This window comes from Cynocephalus volans, chromosome 15 (genome assembly GCF_027409185.1).
Source record: "Cynocephalus volans isolate mCynVol1 chromosome 15, mCynVol1.pri, whole genome shotgun sequence".
Classification (NCBI taxonomy): Eukaryota; Metazoa; Chordata; class Mammalia; order Dermoptera; family Cynocephalidae; genus Cynocephalus; species Cynocephalus volans.
Window position 1 is genome coordinate 67,786,625 of NC_084474.1, and position 27,024 is coordinate 67,813,648.

Consider the following 27,024-nt stretch of genomic DNA (forward strand, 5'->3'; position numbering starts at 1 on the left):
TGGATTTTTTAAAAATAAAAGGACACAATTTTTCTAAATCTTATTCATTTAATGTAAATATCACAAGGGCAGAGTGATTAAATATAGTCCCACTTTAAAAGAACTAAAATTCCCATGAATGTGTTAAAAGGTAGACTTGGGCCAAGTCTATATATATATAAGGTAGACTTGGGCCAAGTCTATATATATATATATATATAAATATAGCCCAAGTCTATATCTCATTACTAATCAAATTGTTAGATAGTCTGTGTATGTTTGAGTTTGACAAGCAGTTATGTAGTGCTTTGAATAAGCTAGAACTATGTTGAAATAGGAGGCAGGTATACAAAATAACTAAAACATTTTCTATACCCTCTAACTTCTCATAGCTTATTGTGAGAGAAAAATCCGAAATGGTGTAGTATACTGTTATGACAAGGTGTGGACCAACAGAAGAACACAGAGAAAGAGCACTGAGCTTTTAGCCCAATCCCAGATTTTGTAAGTGACTTTCTGGAGGTGATTAATGCCTGCACTATGTCTAGAAGGATAATAACTAAGGGGACCATCGAGGAAGTGTGTACAGGATGTTCTGAAAAGAGACAGATGGATTTAGAATTGAGTCATTTAAGTACCATCGTATATATAGAAATTTAATACGTGTACATAGTGTTCATATATGACTGTTTTATAGATTGAGGGGAATTGGCTGAAAATAAGGCTGGAGAGAAGTAGTTGTAGAGATCTTGTGTATTACATTGATTAAGTGGAGATGTTTAAAATGTTAACTGCTAATTTCTAAAAGCATTCATAATATTGATAATGCTGTTGCAGTTTTATTGTGAATACATTAAAAGTGATTTATATTTTCCTGGGTAATAAATGTAAAACTGCTTGAAAATTAATAAATTCTTGCATATATCCAGTCAATCCATATATTCATTGTAACACTTTTTAAAAAAAAATCTATTCTGAAGATGATATTTAAGGAATAGAATGATTTGTATCCTTCTCTGGATTAAGATTTTGATCACTTCCAACTGTTTAAAAGGGATAGAAGACCCAATTTAACTAGAAGGTCACTTTAGGACTAAGACACTTCCATACCTAACTAGGTTCATTATGGAAACCTAGAGGTAAAAGATTTGAATTTGATCAAGAGGCAAAAGGCAATGTCTTTGCAGGTATGATAATTCTTTGCACTGTATTATTTGGAATAAGGTATCTATTATTTATTCTTAAAAGTATTTAAAGAAAAGATCCATTAACTTCTTTTATGAATCTAACCTACTTTTATCGCTAGCAAACTATGTCATAAATGTAATTTTATAACATAATCTTGTCTTGCTGCAATTCAACTGTTTTGCCAGAAGCATAATTGACTTGATTCTGAATTGTAAGCTCTCCATTAAATTTCATGATACTGCAGTTTAAATTTTTAAAGCTCAGGAGTTGAAAATAACCCCTAAAATTAAAAAAGCACTGAAGTAATTTAATGTCTCCAGGGTAAACTTTTAATAAACATATTTGATACATAGCTAAGTAGAATAGCAAATAGTCTAGCTATCCTTTTGTATGCTAATTATTTAGAAATAACAAAGAATATATAGGTCACACATAATATATGCAAAAATACATTTTATCTTTTATGTTACATATTGTTTCAACACATGATATGTCAGTAATTCTTATTTTAGCAATGCTCTTTTGTACCAAATTATATATGGTTATATGTATTTAAGTATAAATTGAATCATAGCTTATAGTTAGATCTAAAATTAAGTCTCCAAAATGCATACAATTTACAATGGTAGGGCATTTAAATAAATTTTTATACTAAGGTCAGTGATTTGTTAAATTCTTGGTTATTACAATTTTTCATATAAATTTCTAAGGTGAGAAAATTCTATAATCACAATTTGTGGTAATGGGCATGCTGCCAGTATGGATCTGGGCATCACATCTTAGGCACGAGTGGTGACAATTTGCTTCGTACGCCATGAATATTCATAACCAATAAAAAAGAATTACTGTGACTGACACAGATCACCCAATAAATGTTACTTAGTAGCAGTAGTGTTATTAGGCAATTTTTTATATTTCTGAATTAAAATGTGAAAATGATTTCTTAATGGCAAATTTGTGAAATATGAGTTTCCAAAATGCAAGAGGTTGAAACGCAATCTTTGAAATTCCAAGCTAAATTTTTTGAACTTCATGATATACCAGTTGACCTTGACGTTATCACTGGCCATATAGTTAAATAAATAAATGCTTGTAGCTGTTCTCTCTGGAACATGTTATATAGACTTGCACATGATGTGGTAGGCCAAATGATGCCCCTTCACCTCTCCAAAATGTGTGTGTGTGTGTGTGTGTGTGTGTGTGTGTGTATCTGGAATTGTGAATATGTCATGTTACATGGGAAAAAGAACTTTGCACATATAATTAAGGACTTTAAGACTGGAGTTTTATCTCCATTATCCAAATGTGCCCAAGCTAATCACATGGGCTCTTAAAAACTGAGAAATTTCTCTGGTGTCAGAGATGCGTGGAGGAAGAAAGTAGTAGACAAATGCATCAGAAGGGGAAATAGAAGAGATGGCCAATGTGAGAAGGATTCACTGCACAAGTTGCTGGTTCTAAGGTATAGAGCCCACGTAAAGAGAGAAGAGAAAGCTCTAGGAGCTTTGGGCAGCCCTCAGCTGATAGCCAGCAAGGAAACTGCGATCTTAGTCCTACAACCATGAGGACCTGGGGCCTGCTAAGAACCAGAACAAGCCGGGAAGTACATTTTTCCTGGAGCTTTCTGATAAGAGCCCAGCCTGCTGACATTTTAATTTCAACCTTATTAGAGCCTGAGCAGAGAAACCAGCAGAGACCACCAGGACTTTTCACCTACAGAACAATGAGATGATATATTTTTTTGTTGTCTTAAGCTTCTAAATTTGTTGTCATTTGTTTTTGCAGCAACAGAAAACTAATACAAATCAGTAAAAGATACACATCACAAATCAATACTTGACAGTTCTGCAGCATGACGACCAATCCTTCAGTACTACCCTTGTGCCTAGTATCCTAGATTTCAAGTCAGGACATCCCAAATGTACATTTAAATGTCATGAAAATATATGAATCCATTTTTCCTGAAGCAGAAAAGATGGACAAATATTTAATGTTGCAGAAAAGACAGAAACTTAACATCATTATGTAGAAACAATGGGGAGCAATGAAAATATTTGTTTAGTATGAATTCATGAAAACTGTCAGCCAAACCAAAAAATATGCCAACATCATATTTCATATTCCAAGTTACAATATTTTCAATATACTTAGTACTTACTGAAAGAATAAACTAACCTAAAAATATCTTTATATTTTGATGAACAGAATATGTTTTTAATTAGAGTCCTTAGTAGAAAATTATTACATTACTAACTCCTTCTTTAATATTGTCCAAATCACACTTTAAAATTAAACTTTTGTGATGGTATTGTTTTAAACTATGAATTAAGTTGCCAAGATAAAACATATTCAACTACTGAAAAAGCACCTGAGGAAAATAATAATTATTACTATCACAATGAAGACTGGGAATTCATCTTCCCCTGCTAGACAAAAGACAGTTCAGAAATGTATTTATTAGGTAGAAGATAGTCTTCAAAACTGCTTCTATGTAACAATATTTAAGATACAAAACAGGGAAAGTATTTTTACTCAATCATTTGCTACGGGGTATTTTTTTCTAGTGAGAAGCACAGCGCCAGATAAAATAATATTTAGTTTAAAACTTTCCCCACATGAGGAATATTAAGTTTTATACTGTAACAATTCTATTTTATTTATAATTATTTTCTAGTGTGCTCTTTAAACATATTGTATTTTGAATTATTATGTGCTTTCAAAAGTAACTGCTTCTGCTACTGTATTTGTGCATCTCTCTGTGATGATACTAGAACGTACGTGATGAATTCTACTAATATGGTCCTGGGGATATGAGTGGAAATCTAATACCCTACGGATAAGAGAGCGGGTGTTCCCTACGCTAGGTGGAAATGCTGTTGTCAAGTCACATAGATAAAAAATTACAAATCCATGATTTCTGTCAAATCCTCAGAAGTAGATTATTTTTGCTATCAGATCATTTTTGACATCACTTTAAAAAAAATATTATGCAGATTCTGTACATTTGAACACCCTCAGCATAACCTGGGACACCACTCCATCATCAAATAATATTTCTTTAGTGAAATATATGAGTATCCACACTAAGTGGGATACATAAAGAGTATAAGTGACACTAATCCATTCAGGACATGTTTTGATGCCAAACGAGTTTGTACCAAACTTCTACAAGAAAAACAAAACAATAATAATATAAAAAAAAAAACCCTTCAGTTATAAAAGCTTTTTAGTCTTCCTCTTTGTGGTTGAGGGATTTGGGATCTGTGGTGCTGGAAAGGCTGTTTTAGGAATGGAAGATATCAACGTGTGTCTCTTTTTGTATTTCTTCTCTTGACATTAGCTTTCAGAGAAGACAAATTATCAGTTTGCTTTCTGGTATAGAGGCACAGCACAGAGAAGTGAACAGTAGAGCCAATGGTACCTGAATCACAAATCACATCAGTGTCATGTTACCAACACGTTTAATTCCCTTTTGTTAACCCCTAACCCTGTAGTAATTTCATGGTCTCGTCTCCTACGAAGATTTAAGGGAAAGATTTAAGGGAAAGATTTTCCTTTGTTTAGGCACAGTGACACAAAATATTAAAGTCCACTAACTCTAGCATTCTATTGCACAGTAATGATTAATGAGACGAATCTTAGGACAAGGTTTGAGATAAAATGATCAACTGTATCTCATCTCTCTTCATGGTGATTCTTTTTTCATCGGCAAACTTTGGGAATTCTTGTTTGGCTACAGTAAACTGGGCAGTGGTTGCTTTTATATTTCCATCACTTACCTTCATAATACACTTTAAACCCATGAGCACTAACTGCAAAATCACTGGTCAAACGTAGTGAGAATACAGATTTGGTACTTGTCACTGGTGGTGGCAGATGGAATCCTGTTAACCTAAAAACAAAATGGAATTAATTAGAGACATAGTCATTTTACCTAATAGGGTTTTAGGAGGATTAAAAGTCATGTTATCAAATCCCCAGGCTTTATTTAAGTTTATATGGGTATTTATATGTACATATGACATGCTGATTAAAAGTCACTATTAAAAGTAATTACTGTAAGTATATGTAAATATACACTTATTTATGTACATATATGTGTAGGTGCATTATTATTTGTTGTATCTATCACATACATTATCTATGTGGAAAATATTAGTTAATTCAAACTTTGGGAAATGAAGAGTTGTAAGAATATGTTTATGCATATTTTATGGCTTTGGTTTTAAAAATTGGGTATTTAGAAAAAAATTTTGTCAAATGAATTATTTTCCTGGTAGTTTAAAATATATACCTACATAAAGAGTGGGAATTATTTAGCTAAATTTAATAATGAAGGAAAATATGAGATCTCAATATGAAATTTCAAAACTAAAATGGCCACAAATGAGAAGTGATTATGTATTATTAGATTTCAAAATTCCAGTAAGTTCTATGAAGATAAATAGTAAAAATTTACTTTTTTGTTTAGTATTTCATATGTTTACATAACAAATATTTGCCTGATTATTTTGCCTGTAATTTATGAGTTAATTTGCTAATAATTTATTACATATAGATACAAGATTAAATTGTACATAAGGTAATTTACTATTGACACCTTTTCTGAAGTTGAAAATGTAAATTCATAGGATAATTTTTACAAAAGGTAATGAAGGCATATATTTAAAATTTTTCTATAAACTGACTTTTATATTCTTTTCCCATTTTTGTTATACTATTTTCACTTAATATATAAGAATTGTATAGTAAAAATTACACTGTTTTTCATATATGTGCTATTTTTTGCCCAATACTGTACGTATTAGATTAATTCATACTGAAAATCCCATATATTTTCATTGCAGTTCAGCAGCAGTTCTCAATTTTTTTTGTCTCCCAGAGAAATTTTCTGGAACAAATCTATAAATATTACCCTATTAAATTTTAAACAGAGAAAATTTTAAAATGTGCATTTATTACTTCATCTTCAGATAACAAGAATAAACTCATTACATGTTGATATAAATAATACTTTAATAAGAAATAAGTACATTTTCTAAAACAAATAAAATGAGAAAAATGCGTTGCATTGTATTTTTGCAAATCTCTCTAATGTCTGACTTGGTAGAAAGCATCCAGATTCTCACATCTACTTCTTTATTCAGTATTTTACAATGTGTTGTTTTAGTTGATGGATATGAAGAGCACCTGACTCCACTTAGATATGTAGTTTGAAGAGAGAGAAAAGTGGGTAGTCTTCCTTAATACTACACACAAACATGACAAGTTAGTTGGTTGAATTCAAAACCACACCAATGAATATTTTGTACTCTGTGCGAATAAAATCCATGGGTCTACTTTGCCTTTGTAATGGATCATTTCTTACCCATGAATGTTTGTTGTTTTTTTTTTAACCATCATGAATTGGTCATTTGAACCACAAATGTACACATTAATATACAAATTATTTTATATACAATTGCAGATTTTTACTCACTATGATATATTAAATAACTCAATGTTTTTAGGCAATATTTAGAACAACTTTATCATAAAGTTATCCAAAATAATAAGGAAGGACATTGTGAAGAATTTTATGCTTTTGGCAAAAGCTAATTTTCTGCAGTTATGTTAAAATAATCAGCACATAGTAGCATGTTATATATGGAGAGATTTATTTTTGTTTTTATTACAATTAAAGAGGGAAGATGTGTGCTTTTAAACTTATTTTCATATGATACTTGTATCATTATGAGAATTTGCTGTAACTTGTTTTACTCCTTCTTAATTGATTTGAAAATAAACTCAGTTATGAATCCCATTAGTTTCTTTTCTTCATAAGACTTCATTTTGTAATTTCATGCTTATGTGTGTGATTATTTATTAATCATCTCTCTTTCTCCTTTGGACACTAAGCTTCAAAATGTCAGTGTTTGGGACTCATTAGTCTACCCCAAGTGTTTATACAGTGTGTACCCTGTAAGAGGCCCTCAGTAACTAATCTATTAAATAAATAAATTAAGATAGTTGGAGAATGTGACTGCACCAGAACACTTTCTTTATCAAAGCAAGAATTGTGTTCTCAGAACAGTCTTCTCAAGAATCAGAAGTGTAAAGGAACTCCAATTGTTAAGAAAATTCAAATAGTTTATATACAGACTCTTGTTCAAATAGAGTAATTTTTTCCATGTTAATCTCAAAAGCTAAAGGGATCATATATCTCATGTACATCTATTTGAAATATCTTTCAAGGTACAACTATATAATTCTAAAACTGATTCTCAGGTAAAGCTAATACAATTTGTATCTTTAAAATATGAGCTATGAATTATAATATATAAAGTTTTTATCCTAGACTTAACATGTTTTCTAATTAATATAAAAACATAATATTTTATGGATAAGCATATGATTTTCTCATGGAGGCATTTGTACTGTTTCACATACTCTTAAAAGTTAGTGTTTTACATATATTGTTAAATTATTATGTTATCAATTGTAGAATGACATTTTATATTCCTTTGAAAAAAGTCCCAGAGTCCAACTGTGTTTTCCCTGACTTATAGTTGAAGAAATCACAACTTAGAAATGATCATTAAGTTGTTTAAATTCATAGAGGGAATTTAGACAGTGGAACAAACATACAAACACTTAACTCCCAGTTCCAATCCATTTCTTTTCTACTCTGATTTTTCCATGAGAGAAATTATTTTTTCTATGATGGCAGAATGCACTTCTAATTTATTTTTATTTCTCCACAATATGCCCATATAAGTTTCTTAACAAGTATTTGGAAAAGATAAGAAGATGATTTTAACCACAACATAACTTTAAGTAGTTGAGACTGGTAAGAATTGTATCATGATTATGAATTATGAATTCATCAAATTAAAGGTCAGGAAGTCAATGAGGAGCCGTTGTCTGATTGTGATTGTAGACATCTTTACACAATAATCACCAGTAGTTAGCAAAGATATTTTCCTACTGGGAAAACTAAATAAGATCAGTGAAAAAAATATATACATATATATATATGGAAATATATATATATATAAACATAAATATGAATATATATATGGAATGTCATAGAATCATGCAGTGTAAATTTACTTCAGATTATTTTTTAATAAAAGTTAAAAATCGAGATGGAGTGGTCAATAAACAGATTGAAATGTATTAGTTTTGCTAAGTACTTTTGCAATTTTGCTAAGTAATTTGTTGTGTGTCATCACAGCAATTACCATTTTCTCTCACCATAAAGATGGCTTTCAAAATGCATGTAAGCTCAGATTAAAGGATAATCATTTCATTTTTAACTCATTTAGCTTCATAAAAAATTCATAGAATTTCCTTTTAATTTCATATTTCATTGTTATTTGTTGAATATTTTGTCATGGACCAGGATTAGTCTATGGTGATTTTTCCAGTACATTCTTTCATCTGATAGGATGGTACAATATGTTGGCTGTTTGTTTTGTTTTGTTTTGTTTACATTCTTACATTTACCTTTTTCTTACATTTAATAGTTTCTAATTTATAACCCCTATTTCTTCTTCCCCCTTTTCTCACATACGCCCCCAACCATATCTGAGCATTTTATGTTTTACTAGGCAAGAGACTCATCAGAGGCTATTTGTTACATGTTTTAAAAATCACTCACTTAGAACATTTGGTCCTGTCACTTCTCATGCCCCTGTTTGGACAAAAACATTCTTGAAGCATATTCTCTTACAAAGATTCAGAAACACTAATGATGTTTTATACTATAATGAATAACTAGTTACGGGGAGAATTAAATAATTATAACTTTATATCAACGCCTACTATGAAAACTACTAAAGTAATTATTTGATAATTAGTACAAAATTGTTAGAAATTTAAATTTCAAGAAAGCCATTTAAAATGTCAATACATATGATCCTTAAATAAAAGGTTGTCCACTTGAGGATTTTCCCCCCTAAGTAATGGGAAGTAACATGCTATATTACAACTTAACCTCAAAGAAATTCTTAAAGCATTAGGGTTTGTGAATAATAATGACACCTGTCTCATAATCTAACCATTTTTGTTAACTTTTAATTGTAAAATATTATTTCTGGGATACATGAGAATCAAGAATGATGATCTATACTAGCTCTAACAAGGTAATCAAAGGACTCTTTAAATATATATATATATATATATATGTAAATATAATGTGTTTATCAGTCAGTTACAATATTAAAAACTTTCTTTAGCTAAAAGAATGAACATAATGGCCATAGTTTTAAATTAAAAGGCTATTAGCATATTACTGCTTATAATAAAATAGAAAAATTGACATGAAGGGAGGAAGAAAGAGACAGGGAGGGATGGACAGAGGGAAGAAGATGAGGAGGAAAGAGAGAATGAGAGAGAGCATGAAGAAGAGCAAAGAGACAGAGTGAGAGTTTTCTTTAAAAATGAAAGTGGTCATATAACTAAAATATCAGTATGTGAATCCCAGGATTGTGAATATAAGTGAGAGAATTCATGTGGAATGGTTTGATGTATTTTCTGGAACCTGAGAAATAGCCACTAAACAGCTAAACAATAGTTTCATTAGTGCTATGAGTCAAAGTCCATTGTCCTTTCCTCTGCTCTCTGTGTCCTGCTACTGCTAAAAAAAATTGTACTATGACACCAGCATTCTCACAGTGATTTGTCATTACTCACAGTAAGACTTTTGGGTATAAAACATCTTAAACGATTTTACTTAGGTTCGACAATTTTTAAGTGATCTAGGGATATACAAGGAATTCTATGCTGAAACAAACTATTAACATCTATAATTTCAAAACTGACAAGAACACCTCAGGAACAAGCTGGTATTTAAAGTAATAGCTGTTCTGTGAGAATAAATCCTGCATACCCTATTAATATCGGGGTACATGAAGCACAGCAGAATAATTCATGGTTATGTCAAGATGTCAGTACTACTAATATTAAAGGAAAAGATGGCTGTAGCAATATTTGAATAATTATATCATTTTTTGAGAGTAAATGAGCCAAAGCATCTATAAAATATAAAATCCCAGAAAAAAAAAATCATGCATGGGAAAGTAAATTCAAAATGTTAGGCACATGTACTAAAAATTATCCTATAGTTAGGTTGTGAGAAGTAAATGGGATAATATTTGTAAAATTTAGCACAGTGTTTGAGACATGCTGAGTATTATTTTTATTTTATGTAATTATTTTGTTAATGAACCAGCCCAGGGTTCATCTAATTAGCAATAGCACATTCAGTGATAATTCTGGGACTGGACTACCTGGATTAAATCTCAAAAAAGCCATTTACAATTATGTGACATTGGACAGGTTACTACCTTCCCCTTATGTTTCTTCACTGGCAAAATGTAGATGCAAATAGTGCCTAGTCCTTAAGTCCCTGTCAGATTTAAATAAGTTAATAAAAGCACATCACCTGGTACAATGTCTGGCATTTAGCAAGTACTACAACACCGTTTCTTACTATGGTTACCTGCTCCTGAGAAAAACGACAAATCCAAAAATTAGAAAGTTCTTTCATATACCAATCAGAATTTTCTTAAAGCATGCAATTATTAATCGTTATAGTAAATTTTGAATATTTGGCTCAAATATAATATTTCTTCAAGTATATGCAGTTATGCTCTACTAGGTTGTTTATTTTTCCCTGCAAGTTTAGCATTCCTAGCACTTTTGATCATTTTGGATATAAAATTAGTAAATATCTATCACATGCTGTTTGTTTAAGGTAAATTTAAGTCAAAATTAAGACCAATAAAGAGATGAGAGCATTAAAAAAGGTTGTAAGTTAGAAAAAAAGAGATAATACACATCTTTGTTTTTAGGAATTTATAATTCTTGAGATTGAGTCAGGTGATTTCCCCCCATAAACTCTGCCAGTTTTTTTTTATCGTACATTTCAAAGATACATAACAGACGGTATTGCACATGCCTTATGTAAATTTCACTATATTTCTTTATGGGTCCTCTATATTCAGAAAGGAAAGAAACAAAACAAAAAACATGATCCTACAAATGCATACTTTGCATTCTTTCATATTGAAAGTTGTTTATTTGACTCACTTATCTAAGCCACATCAACATGAATTAAACTTAAAATTTATGGCTTCTTCTATTTACCAGAAATGTATTATTAATTAACACTGACTCTCCCAGATATAGCAAAACATAAAATTCACACAACTTGTATTATTTATCTATGCATTCATGACATGTGCATATTAGAAGTGTGGAATTTCTTTTGTTTATTTTCTCCAGGCATTAAAGGGTTTGCACACACAATCTATGTCACCACATAATGCATGATATATACATAAATAATCTATTTTCTTTGTGACTTGTTTCACGATGAAGCCAAATTATAATTTGTTTAACCTAAAATAATTATAGAAAGGTTTTGAGATACTATGCCTCTCACTATGTAGAGGTACTATATCTCACATAAAATACATGATACACAGCAATTGGAAACTTTGAATAAAGTTTTATGATGGTAATGATTAAAATGTTTTGATAAAGATACTATACAATTTAATCTAGATACTCTGAAATTTAGTAAAGTGGATATTCTGTTTTTCAGAATTGTTTTGATTCTGTTTTTTAAGTCTTTATTTTGTTTACAAAGCTGTTAGATAGAAGTGATTGAGAATATAACTACTCTCATGAGATACATATAACCACTAATTATTTCCATTGTGTAAACACGACTTTTTCATAAAATTATCATCACTGCCCTTTGATATGATTATCTCTTTGTGTATATATATAAACCTCCGTACAACTGACAAATAACATAGCATCTGAAAAATTTTTTTCTAACTATTTAAGGTTAAATAAAATGTTAATCTGTTTTCATTGGAATAATCATAAGGAAATATTTATGGTATAATCATAAGGAAAAATCATAAGGAAAATATTAATATGAGAATGTGATGACTTAGAACATATATGCAGTCATTTAACTACCTAATTAGTGAATTTGGACATGGCTTATGAACTAATTTAGTGTTATCATTAAATCATTTTTTCCTGTAAACTGCAAAGTCATACAGTCAATTGATCTACTATTTTAAAATAATAATCATAGATCAAATCCAAACGTTTTAAATTGAACAACTGTTTAAAATTAAATAATAAATTACTTATACTGTTATGAACTGTTTTACCTATGAAATTTGTTTAAAAATTACCCTTTTATATTATCAAGATAAAATAATTGTAAAATTTTTTACCTCAAAACATTGAAGGTAATTAGGTACAATAAATACTACCAAGCATAATTATATAGTAGTATGATTAAGTACAGTAAATATTAGCAGAAATAATTGTGTAATGGTATGAATATTCCACTTTTATTTTAGAAATATTGTCTTCATATATATATAGCTATTCCATTTTTCAACATCCTACAGATTCTGGCGTGACATTTACGAACATGGACAATGACAATTTAATGATACTTTAATAAAATCTAATAAATACATTTTAGTTTTCATAAAACATACAAATATGACTTGAAGTTGCAATAAATGTTTCATTATTATTTATCTGTTTTAACATAAAAGTTCCCTGTAGCGTATGTGATTTTTCCCCATTATTTCTGAGTTAATATTATGGCATTAAAATTGGAGTGATTAGAATAAAGTAGCCCATCATAGTATGTCATCATTTAACATTTCCACGATAACTATGGTAGGATCTCATTGGGAGAATTAAAGCAAATTTTAACATTGCATTTAAGGATAACCATTTAAAATTCACGTTTCTTTAAAAAGTTAATGAAGTTCCTTGTGAGAAGGAAAGCTAAAGTAACCATGGATCCTACGTGGAAGAAATAAAAAATAATGAGTACTTTCTATAAGACTAGTAGATAGCCAAATATCTATAATTCATTTTCTGATTTGAGACACACTTGGTTAACAATTACACTGGGGAAATAGGAAACAAAGATTGTCCTGGGAATCCAAGATGTTTTCCCCTGCTAATAGCCACCAACGTATCAGGTACTAAAATGTATAATAAGGAAATACTAGTCATTGTCTGTATCCAGCATGGTATAAAACCATTTATAAAGTCAGTGCGAAATGAGTAAGTTTTGTTTGAATGAAGTGTATAATCTAAGAAGAAAAATCTAAAGGAAGTAAAAAAAAAAAGTCAATAGACAAATGCCAATGATTATGTCATAGTGAAATTAATAATAAAAGAAAAAAATCAGTACTTGCTTGTTTCTATTGTCATTTCTCAAGGTTCTTACACTTATGTGTCATGGACAAAGTTAAAATATTAACAATATCTTTAAGCATATATCCAGTAGGTTTAGGAATTAGCATTTCTTTATCATAGTTTATAATTATTCATGTGTTCTAGGTATTGAATTAATAATGCATATTTATAGAAGATTTTGACATTTTTCTATAATTATTATTTCTATTTCTTGAGGGAACTCCTATAACTCTGGCATATGGGTACAATTTTGACAGAAGATCAAAGAAATTATAGAAATAGTTTCTTCTTATATAGAGTGACATAAGATGAGAAGAAAAGATAATCAATTGAATTTTAAGCTATTGGATTCCTGAAAAAGAACACCAACAAGCATAATATTAATAATCATGTTTATAAGTGCATAAAATAATTTAAATACAAAACATTGCAATACTCTCTGGTAAATTATAAGGAAAGATTTGAGAAATAATTCAATAATGTCATGTTTTATTATTATATCAACAAAAATAGATGAAACAGAAAACAGAACATTCATAAGCTATGTACTGGTGGACATATTTAGAAATTAAATACTGTGAAGATAAAATTGTAGATTTAAATTGGACAATTATATGGTTATTATAATCAATTATTTTTATTAGTCCTCAAGAACAGAAAAATTGATTTAATTTATATGCTAAAGTATTTGCTGATTTTGTGGAAGATTTGGAATTCACCTGTAAATGTCACAAAAATGTAAGTTTTGAGATAGCATACTAGATGGCATGCTGTTAAATATAACAGTTATAGTAATAGTAGTCAGACATACTATTTAACTAGTTAAATTGGAGATAATACTTATGAAATGAACTAATGTGTTAACAAAATGAGAAAAAAAAAGGGGGGAAAGAGTGTGGAGAGATGGGAAAGCAAAAAGACGACAGATAAAAAAAAAATCCAAACTGCTCAATTTTCATAATGGCCAAGCAAAAAACTGTTTCAGCAGGCATTTTATTTTTGAGTCCCATTTATAAGTCTGTAGAAACACATTGTCTTTGTGATGTTCAAGGATTTCTGTTCAACAGTGATACACCTTCTCTCTAGCTGGGTACTTTATATGTGTGTGGACGGAGATGTGATTTCACTACTTCAACTATGAAATGTAGTTCTGACCATTATAACATCTACTTTTTGATAGTGAAACATCTTTATCTCCAGTCAACCCCTTATCTGATCTCCACACCTTTATGTTTGATCACTATTTTACATTCTCAATTCACTGTCTAATCAGCATCTGAGACATGTGTCCAAAACCTGAATTGGGAGATCAGAAATTAAAAGTGGAGAGAAATTATTATTCCCCCTTTCTCCCTTTCTTTCTTTTCTCTTGTTTTTAGCAGCAACTGTGGAAGTGACTGTATTGCTTTAATTATCCCAGCTATAGTGGCAGCAGTCCTTCCCTGGTGGTTCGAGTAGTGGCCATATGATTCCCTCTCCATGGGGTCAACCTATACTGGGTGGTCCACTCCTTGCATTGTTCCGGTTTCTGCTACCTGCCACCCTCTTCCATGGCAACAGCATGGTGCATGACACCCTCAGTAGCACAGTAGTCAGTGTGTTTTGTACTTTGGAAACCCCAGCCCTTTCTTTTTCCTCTAGTCATATTTTCTTTCTGTAGTAAACAACTTCTGGGTTATTTCTTCTTCCCCTTTTGTCTGGTGTCATCTCTTCAAGTCTTTTACAACTAGTTCCTTCTATTAGATTTCTTCTATTTGTTTTCTAGTTGTATCTTGAAATACAGAAATTAAGGTGGCTATCCATAGGTAGAAAATAATTTTCATTTTTTCCCACAAAAAATGTAGGAATAAGAAAATACAAGAAATGAACTTAATAGACAAATACATTATTCTCAGTTACAGTTAACTGAGTACAACCTTGTTGATCATAAAAATCAGATCAGTGTTTTAATATTATTTTCCTTGGGTAAAAAAGTATTTTCATCTATGACATGGTATCTCCATTGAAACTAAATTTATGTCTATGTAGTCTTAAATTAATTTTAAGTAATGTTTTACATCTGAATTCACTGTACTCTGTGAGCCATTAGATATATCCTGTGGCCGTAATTTATTAAATTAAATACATTACCACATGTACATGTGTAGCTTAATTTAACTTTAGCTAGCAAGGATAACAATACTACGTTGGATAGAAAATTAAGCATGCTTTCAAAATTAGAACATTTATGTCAACAAAATGATTATTTTACTGCCTTTCTATCAAATCAGCAGACCTATTTTAACTAATGAAATAATGTTGTTGCCAGTTATTAAGTTTCTGCTAGGTATCAACTGTTCAACATACATGATCTAATTATCCCTCGTAACCTATATAACTATATATGACTTTTTAAAAATTATTTCAATTTGAAAATGAAAAAAAAAAAAAACCCAGAGGCCTAAGAAGGGAAATTACTTGTTAAAAGACACATCATTAGTAAACGGCAAAGTCAGATATTAAAGGTCATGTTCTTTTTGTTTTCTGTGAGAACTCTCAATTCTTTTTGCCAAATTTTTAATGAGTTAACCAGTTTATCCAAATTTCTCTGACACTGGGCATTAATGTGAGTGCTTAAAATTAATACATGGATCTGGAAATAAGATCACCTTGTCCTGAGTAACTTCACTGAGGTGACAAATAAAATTTAGTGATTAGTAACAGAAAGAGGAAAAGAAAAAATATAGAAAACATATATTTGACGATCATTTTAAGAAGCTTGGCTGTAAAATGAATATGAGTTTTACTGTGATTGAGGTTCACCTTGACAAATGTCAATTCTGATTACAAACTTGTGGAAGAATATGAGGTACTCAATGATAATGTACAAAGTAGTTAGGCAGAGTCATAGAAGCCAAGATTTTAAAGTTATCATCACTAATTATGGAAAACGTTTTGTGTGTGTCTGTGTATGCCATACACTGAGTTAACTTTTTAGACATTTAATTTGCAAAACACTGTAAAGATGGCCTTTGTATATTCTCATTTTCCATAGTTTAGAGAAGTTAAGTGGTTCAGTCATGACCCTCTAGTTATTTTGTGGAAAAATTGGAATTTAACGGAAATTTTTGTGATTCCAAAATACATGTTCTTTCTACTAACAACGTTATTACCATCACAATGTATATATAAGATGAAAATGAAGAAAAGAGAGACATTTAGAATTAAGTTCTGGAAGAACAAAATATCTTCTTATCAAAGGACATTAACACAAAAATAATGCTGTTCAAAAATAAATTATCTAGAGGCAGATTGAAAAGAATTATATAAAATAAAGTTAAAAATATTAGAAACTCAGTCTGGCCAGTTAGCTCACTTAGAGTTGTTTTTTTAATACTGCCTCCCCCCCCCCAAATATTACACACACACACACACACACACACACACACACACACACACACACGGCTGATTTAGCAGCTTTAAAGAAAGACTATGCGAGTAAAAATAGAATAGTAGAAAACTAAGAAAGATTCCCTCTATTTCTAAATAAGATATTTTCAGTGATAATCTTGAAGGTAAATATGTGACCAGACTTTGAATGTCTATGAAAAGAACAACCTGAATAGTGCAATTCGTGTCTTATGAATGCTATTCTGTTTGATATAGAGAACACTGAAAACTTGGAGAAACAGCCTTTCTTCCTTCTGTTGCTTGGATAAGAAACACAGGGTCTGTACAAATCAGAAAATCTGCCAACATTATCACTAACACGTAGTTCCAAATAGTTGTCTCATCATAGCAACAATCTTTTTTTCATTCTATCAAAGACAATATCCCAGAAAATTTGGTGGCTTCTGGTTGCATCCAGGTGAACACATCCAAAAAATAAAGTATTTTAAGAAGGGGGGTTATAGGAACATACATGTTAGTGTTATTTTCTACTAAAATACTAAAATTAAACACAATGTTATTTATGCTAGTTTTTTATTTCTATACTATAACAAGAATAGCATGTTAATGCTTGATAAGAATAAGCAAAACAATTTTGATAATTGTATATTTCCTATTAAATTACATTTTATTAAATTAACACATTAATAAAAAATAAGTTCCATGTAGATATTGCTGATTTTAAGAAATTACATGCTCTAAAGGTAAAGAAGATACTCTATTAGATGTCAAGACTTACTGAAAAATAGTATTTGTGGTATTGTTCAAGAGTAAAAAGTGGAGCAGGATCTGGTCACACAATTACTGTCAATACACACTGTTGGTATTTTTTGTTTGTTTTTTGGTGGCTTGCCAGTGTGGGGATCTGAACCCTTGACCATGGTGTTATCAACACCATGCTACTTTCAGTACTCAAGTGAGAATATTTTACTCAGAAGTTGAAGAAAACTTTGGAAGTTCATGTTAAAAGTAGTTCATGGAAAACATCAAAGTTAACTATGAAAATGTAAATGTGAAAAATTTACCCAACAATTTGGTGCAATAGTAAATCAGATGGGGAAGATATTTGTCCAATAAATCATCTCAAAGAATTAAGTTTAATCTGGACAAATTAATTAACTTAAAATATTATTTTTTTCAAATTAATAGTCATCTTTCACCTACTCATTAGGCAAATCTTATTGAATATTTACATCATATTAACATTATGTTAAGTACTACAGGCATGAAGGCAAATATAACTGCCCCTAACCACAAAGATTTTATGGCCTTTTCAGCCTATTCCAAACCAAAAGCGGATTATATTGTGTCTTTGTATTCATTTTGTATACACTCTTGATAAAGACAAATATTTTATATTCAAACTATGGAATTTTTATCATGATAAAAATTTGTTTTTTGCAACATGTGCTTGATTTGCATACAAAATTTTACTTATTCCTAAATCTTATTCTAAGAAATATCAATTTTCTGCTTTTATTAAAACAATACTTTAGACATGGAAGTAAGCAGAGGAGGCAATATGTAACAAAATAAAATTGGTTGATATGTAGCAAAGTTGAATATATTTAATGAACAGGCCTAGATCCAATGCACACTAAATAAAATATTAGCTACTTGAACTTATGCAATGTCAGATAATAGAGAATAATAAGAGCAATTAGAGGGTATGAAACTAAGATTGATATTAAAATGAAAATTCAGTTTTTATATGGGATGAAAGGCATGATAAGAAGGGCGTAGGTAGTTATGTTAGCATTCATAAATGAGAACTTAAGGCTTTTATATAAAACTGTTTCCCCATGATGTTAATTTATTTTGTGCATTAATTCTACTAGGTCTCTCTCAAAACAGATTTTGAAAATACTTAATTATTTTGACCTAAATGAGACTTTTTTCTAGAATAAAAAGACCACTATAATAATAACAGATTCATTTTATGATATTTATGAATACTTCAAGTATAAATTTATATAATTATTTTCAAAATTTTATGTTCATTATTTACCTAAAAATTATCTGAGAAGAAATAGATCAACACATTAAATTAGTTTCCAAAAAAATTTTCTTTTAAACTTTTAATCAACATACATTTTATGGAGCCCTATTTATGAATTAATCAAGACTGCAGTAGCCACTCACCATCTACTGCAAAACCTTACTATTTTAATATTCTTTTATCATACAAAGAGGGGAGAAGAAATCAAAAGAACAGATGAAGTCTTTGCATCATCCCTTCTTTTGAGGTGTGGATTAAGCAGGGTGGAGGCTGATGAAGGGGAGTATAAAGAGACTGGGTTACATGTTTGGTAAAATCCCAGGGAAAGAGTACACATGAAAAATGCATGATGCAAATTCAAGGTCTGGCTACAGATGAGGGTTACAGAGAAGAGAGTGAACAGTAGAGAATGAGGAACAAGAGAGCAAGAAAGAAAGATTCTTCTGGAGGAGATGTCTGCACACAATGTTTATATCAAAATGTTATGTCCACAGCTTACTATTTATACTCAACTTGTTGAAAGGAGATAAGAGTGAAAAGAAATTTTTTCACTGACCATTTTCTTATTAAATGTGTGTTAATTGATATATTGTAGTCTATCAAAGGCAGAAAAAAATTTTCTTTGGAAAAGAACTCACATGACCTTCTGGCTCACAAGCAAATCGAGCAAATCAGTGCTGATAAAAACATTTGCTGAAAGCACACTTGGCATGCACTCTTTGGGAGTATTCATTTGTGTGAAAAGCCATAGATGGCCAACTGGACTTTGATTGACTGTATCAGAGATGACTTATGGATTTGTCCTGCATTAATGGTGATGTATTATTTTTAATACAAAATATTTTTCAATTTTTTAATGTTTAAGGTAATATTAAAACTAGAAAGATTTCCTTTTTATTTTTGCAATTTCTCTTTTGAAAAATATTGGTGGAATAGCTATTTAAGTGTGATGCTGACATAACAAGCATGTAAAATGTATTGCACTGACTAAGCAGTCAGAAAATGTGTTGAGGAAACAGATGCCAAAGCCTAGAAATCTGAAGACCAATTTTAGTCAGTGGCACAACATTTGGTAAAGCGTATATATATATTTGCAATAACTTTGAAGGCATATCATGAGCCTATTGAACCTCTAACTCAAGAGAAAATGCTTGAAAAAAAAAAAAAACAGAATGTTAGTGAATGTGAGAAAATATTGCCTTCCTTTAGAAATATATTACAATATATTTGCTTTTTCATATATACTCAATACAGAAATATATTACAAAAGTTTTAAGCCTGAAGCATGATTTATGGTCGCCTACCAAATAAATGTACATACAACTAAAATAACTTCTGCATTTCCGTATTTCCCTCTAGATTATATTCTCTTTGTCAGTTCTACATCAGAAGTTCTTTTAACAATGGTCTATATTCAGAGTTTCCATTTTGTGTCATTCCACTCTCTCGAACCTGTGTGTTTCAATCTGATGCTTGCCCCCAACACTGCTAAAACAAAATTTATGAAACTTTCAAATGACCTCTGTGTTGTCAAATCCCATGGGCAATTCTCGACCCTCACTGAACTAGGGTAAGGTCTGGCCTCAACATTTGTCCCAGGTGCATATTGTGACTCCTTCTACTTTCTTCACTTCACACGTAGGATTCCTTGATCACTTGGTTTTCTCTTACCTCCCTGCCCTTTGCCTTTCATACTTGGGAAAGGAATGAATAGTATGCATATTTGAAAACATTTAAACAATTGCATCCGCTGTATGCACTGAACCATCCCTCCCGCTCTCAGATTTGAGGTGATCGTTTGCACTCTGTACCAGAAAATATATACAAGTTTATTTGTAAAAGCCTTTTCTGTAATAGTAAAATTAAACACAATCCAAATGTCTACATGTAAGAATATAGATGAGGTGCATTATATTCATGATCAATGTGTGGTATATGCATAAGATCTAATAAAAATGAATTAAAATGAAAGAATGAAAGCAATATGCCACAACATAGATAACTCTTAGAAACATAACGTTGATAAAAAAGGCAAGTCCCAGAAAACTAAACAGTGTGTTATGTTCTTTATAAAGCTTACAAATTAGCAAAATTAAACATTATGTTACTTAGGGGTACACTTATGTATGATTAAAGTATAGTTTTGAAAAAAATAAGGGCACGATGGTCACAACATGGTGATGCTTGTTACTGCTGGGGTAAGTCAGAGTGGGAAGAGGGGTGAGATAGGAATAGAACAAAATATTAGCAGTGTCCTTGTTAAGTGGCAGCTTATTGGTAATCATTTTAATATAGTGCTTCATAATGTATATGTTAATAATCACTATAATTATGCATAAAATATATAAAAGAAAATGTAAAAACTTCATGTAGAGATATAAATTGATGCATTAAAGAGTTAGGTAATACTACATATGATATGGCAGTGGGTTATTTTATATATTATTTTTCTTTGGGGTTGAGTATTTTCTGATGATGACAACTCACTGAGAAATAACTTGACATTTGTAATTAAAAAACATTATCTTTGAAATGAATGAAATGAGGTTGCTGTAACTGGTTTATGCATTTTTTTTTTTTTTTTTGATTACCACAAGTATATAGGTAGTGGCCGTGGCAAGGGCCCATACACATTTTTAGTTCTTGTCTCCATTAATCAGTGTCACATATATAGCAGGATTCTGAAATTTGACTTTGATTCTATAACACATCAAAAAAGCAATTTTTAAAAGAAACATATGCTGTAAGCATAATGAACTGATTTTAATATCATTAACTTTTTGTCTTCTCAATCATTAACCCAAATTAATATTATACCTTTCATTAAATCAATATAAATTAAGAATTTTTTATAAAAGCTTTTTTATTTTAATTTTTTTATTTATTATTACCATATTAATTCTTATAAATTGTGATATTTCTTTATGCCGTTTTCCTGACCTATCACTTCCCCAAACCCTTCCCTCTCTTCCCCCCATCTCTGGTATCTTTAGGTTTGTTCTCTCCTTCTGAAAGTTCAACATATTGTTGTACACACACACACCACATTTTTAAAATCCAGTTATTCACTGATGGACACTTAGGATGGTTCCATATCTTGGCTACTGTAAATAGAGCTGCAATGAACATGGGAGTGCAGGTATCCCTTCAACATGATTTCCATTCCTTTCGGTGTATGCCCAGCAGTGGGATTGCTGGATCATATGGTAGCTCTGTCTGTAGTTGTCTGAGAAACCTCCATACTGTTTTCCATAATTTAATAAACTTGTAGTGTTTTTCCTAAAAACACCATTTGCAAGTACAATCAAAATGTCTTCAATATTTCTGAAGACAACCTGGGTGACCGTGAACTCAACAAATTATGTATATTTTTATGTTGGTAAATTTAATTATTTTTCTAGGCTCAATATCTTTTAGATAACTTGATAACATCAAACTTGAAACATCTTTGAAGGAATATTTCTATTTTAAAGGATTATTTTTATGACACAATATGCCTTTGGATGCATGTCATGTCCATATCAAATAGATAATTTTAAAAAGTGGGACATTGGGCCGAGCCCGTGGCGCACTTGGTAGAGTGCTGCGCTGGCAGCGCGGCGACGCTCCCGCCGCGGGTTCGGATCCTATATAGGACTGACCGGTGCACTCACTGGCTGAGTGCCGGTCACGAAAAAACGACAAAAAAAAAAAAAAAAAAAAAAAGTGGGACATTATATAAATGTTGTCCCTTTTCTTATATCCTTTAATATTCTTGACATTTTCATTTAGATTTAGTAAAATGAGTCAATAAAATAAGTGGTCAGAAAAGTTATCTGATTCTATAGTTGTTTAAAGTAAGTCTTCTAATCCATCACTGCAAACATGTGTAGTAGAAAAATGTATATAAAAATAACTGATGAGCTTTGCTCTAGTCTATTAAGTTCAAACTTCAGTCTCTTGAAAACCTAATTTTTTGATCTTGGAAAAATTATCAATCCTTTTGAAATTTAATTTTATCATCTATATAATAGAAATAATGGAAAGAATATCTGAAATGATGCTGTGATATAAGTAACCTTATGTAAAATTTGGACTGTGTAAAATGTTTGTTTAAACAAATATGGAGTATCTGTACCTTCCTTAGAATATGATGTATTAACAAATTTAAATGAATTCACAAAGAACTATTCTGGCATGCCTAATTTAAAAATTATATTTAGAGTTTAGATTATTATATAAAATTTTCTGTTGCTAAAACATTTGTATTTATAAGAACATCAAGTTGCTTTCTGTGAGATAATCAGACCTTTTTATTATGCCTTTTTATGAATAAGGAAATGAATGTTACAGAAAGTAAATGACTCACAAGAAACATTCCTAGTAAATTATAGCACCATGAGTAGTTTGCTTTTAGGATATCAGTGCTGTTTTACTGAAAGCAGGCTAACGGAAGTAAACCTTTTCATAGACTTGCTATAAATGACTGAATAAATATAATCTGTGAAACAAAGTGTTTAAACTTGCTTATTGTCATCTGTTGTTCTATGTTTTAACCCCAGTTTTAATGGTTTAATTTAGTCTATTTCTTCACTAAAAGCCACCTCAATTCTTTCTGGCAACATGCCTAGCATAAACAACAAATAGTTGTGTCTACCCTTGAATACTTGCCTTACTAAGATTTGAAAGAGCCTTTTATATTAACAAAAAGTTTTAGAAATCCCGTCTGTCCTTGAGATCTATCCAATCATTAATTTGAATACTCCAAAGTGAGGAATGATATCTAAAGAGAAGAGTCATTAACTGCCTAAGGTGCATCAAATTTTTAATTGGCTTTTTTCTAATTCACTTGCATGCCTAATGGCAATGCAATAAGTCTTTAATAAACTTCAGTGCTGGATAGGGGGATACTAATCAGAATATAACATCTTTCTGAAGCTTGTCCATAGAAAGACCCATTTCTATACTCCACATCTGTGTTTCCTGGGGTCTATGTTTTCTATACAATTCTATTACCAAGGTCATGGTTGGACTAACAGTAAGCAAAATCTGCTTTGCCGGTTAGTGGGTTTCATTAATATCATAAATAAGAAAAATCCAGTATGGCTTATTTATTGAGTAAATAGTTGTTAATATCACATATGCAATTTCTGCACAAACACTTATACCTGCAAACCATCTATGTCATTGGGTCAGGCAGTAGAGCCTCTGCATTTCCCAGATATTTTATTACATAATAGAGATAATGAGGATAAAGGGAATGGCTCCAACTCTGAAGATGGGACTCTTCAGAGCCATCAAGTTGGATTGAGTTGTGTCACTCTCAATCTAACCTTTAGGACAGCCTTAAGATAGGGACACGAGAGGCAATGTCATGAAGTGGAGTTAAATCACTAGAGTGCACTGCCATAATATACACCCTATGGTCATTTGTTTCTATGATCTAACCAGTAATTTAGATACTTTCTAATAATTTTTGTTGGAAAGCCATTCCCTACCTCAACATTATACCTACAGGAAAGGAGATAGATTATTGTGACATTAAAAGGAGTAGCAAGTAGGATGAGGAGATATTTTTATCATGAGTATTATAGGAAATTGTATGCGAAAGTCATGGAGCAAAGAGAAGAAATCTTGATTACAAGATTAATCGTGTAAGACAAGAACTATAATGGCTACTCAACAACATTTATTGGGATACTGGCAACATTTTCTAAAAGAGGAAATGTCTATCAATTTAAAAAGTGGAATTCAAGCTACAGATTGTTGTTTATTCGTTCTAGTTACTATTTCCAGCTTATTTTCATTAGGCTTGTGAATTTTATGGCTATGTCAAGAATCCAGTGAGTTTGTATGATAAATAACAAATTATGACAGAATATATTACATCTTTTATATCCCTCATACTACTTAGGAAAAAAAAATTGGATAAATAGTTGATATGCAATAAAGGGATAAATAAATTTTGGAGAATTTAGCATATCAAATCTTCATGTTTTATACATCTTGCAAATAATTGCCTCTGATAATTATTTAAGTTTTCATTTTATTTAAAGTGTATTTGATCACAGAAAATGTTTTTGTTCATGGAATCACACCTTACAATCTCTTTCTTTATATTTTTTTACCATGTTTGATAATAACAGAATAAAATCTCTCATGTTTCCTTTAACATAATCTGCAGTTTAATATTTTTCTATTTGTCTGAATTCATATAGAATTTGTCCCAAATGTCATCTATTCTTACATCAGCCAATACCACATTCTTTAATTATTGTTTTATGTAACACATTTTTATCTTGAAGTTTAAACTCTCTATCATTGTATTTGTATATTTTCATGATTATTTTCATGTGATAAATTATTGTATCATTTTTTCAAGTTATCCAAAATACACTGAGTGTTGAATAAAATCTCTTTAGAATTTCATAGTATGACAGCTTTACAAAATTTAGTCAATTTATGTATAAATATAGTATAGCTTTCTATTTTCCAACTTCATGTATTTTGGCAGTAGATTGCAAATTATTTTTTTATAGGTTCTGTATAATTCTTGTGGAATCTATTTTCAACATCTTACTATTTTTTTGTGATGTTTGCAATATATTTTGTGATTTTTTTCTTAATGATGGTTGATGAGATATTGATACTAATCAAAAAACTGAATATTCTTTTTAATTCTATAGATTTCCAGTAAATTCTTTAAGGTGTTCTGTATATACAGACAACAAGATCTGTAATCAATTAAAATTTGGTATCTTTTTTCCCATATTTAGAACTCATATTTCTGTGTCTGTATCATTTCATTTTGATAATTTACTCTTTTTAGTTAACTGTGTGATAGCTCATATTTCTTTGCTTTGCCTCTGATTTCAATGGCATAGAAGTTATAATTATATTGTTCTCAACCCCATATAAATTAAACTGACCATCTGTAGACCCTCTTTATGGATCAGCTAAAGTTAACCATGAGGTTAACACACACGCATGGACGTTATTAGTTTAGGGTATTAGGAAGTACTCCATATTATATTTTGAAATTATATTTTTGTTTTTATTGTAGAAATATTATAAAGAATGCATGATTAAAGTCTTAAAATTATTTTCAGACACCTATCACACTAATTATGTTTCTCTTTGAGTATTGAAACTGGATATTATAATCTCTTAGTATCAAACCAACATCACACTCTTATAATGATGATGCATTGTTCTTTTATTATAATTTTATGTGTATGCTGATGTGTGTACCATTTAATGAACTGATAGCAGCACATACCAAATTTGTATGTCATCAGGGATTAGAAAACATTTTAGATTCAGAATTTCTCATTTTACAAGAACTTAAAAGAATACAGTACAAAAACTATTTACACCAATACATTTTGCGGACGTTATTCTACCTTAGGTATTTAAATTTACTCAATGGTTTTTGAATTCATATTTTCCACTGCCATTGAATATAAATGATTCACGTTTTTATATAACTTTTAAAAAATGTAATCAATAGAATTTTATATAATTATATTATATCATTGCATATAATAATTTTGCATATTATGTAATTCTTGGTATTTGTCCCTATCTACTTCTCTCACAGAATTCACTATATCAATAAATAGCACCTTTTTCCTAGAGCTATTGACAGAGTCTACTCTCCACAAAGCAGCTTAAAGAGATCTTTTGATATTATAAGACATAACAGGGTCATGACTTGTGATAATTAGAAAAACATAACCCCACTGGTGGTGGGAGAAATTGCAAAAAGATCCCCCTTTTGTGAATGTATTGCAGAAAGCTTTCCTTTCCCCAAACTGATACAGTACACTGAGGCTAATCTTGGCTAAACTAGCATGGGGTAGAAAGCGTGACTGTTGGTAGTGGCCCAAGTTATATCATATCACATCTCTGCTCAAGCCCTCTGATGGCTTTCTAACTCACTCATAAAAATTCATAGTCTTTACCATGGTCTACCAGGTCTTCTATGATTTTGCCCATTCTATGGTTTATCTGGTTGTATTGCTTACTCATTATCATGTGTATGCTCCAGAATTCGAATCTCTGCACTGCTTGTTCCTTTCCCTTGGAAATCTTTCATTTCCATCTGTCTTCTCAGTTGTCACTGGTTCTAGGTCAATTTTTCCCTGACCACCATATTTAAAATAGCAAGCTCTGTAAGTTTGCTATAACCTGCTCCCCCCATCAGCTTTCTATTT

General features: G+C 30.6%; 1 protein-coding gene across 3 annotated transcripts in view; it reads right to left on the reverse strand.

Moving 5' to 3' along the window:
• CSMD3 (CUB and Sushi multiple domains 3) overlaps positions 1 to 27,024 on the reverse strand; it is a 1,171,099-nt gene that overhangs the window by 1,015,649 nt on the left and 128,426 nt on the right. For all 3 annotated transcript variants that reach the window (XM_063079089.1, XM_063079088.1, XM_063079087.1), the window contains exon 3: positions 4,947 to 5,059. In XM_063079089.1, coding sequence (XP_062935159.1) covers positions 4,947 to 5,059 — 113 coding nt within the window. The remainder of the gene's footprint in view (positions 1 to 4,946; positions 5,060 to 27,024) is intronic.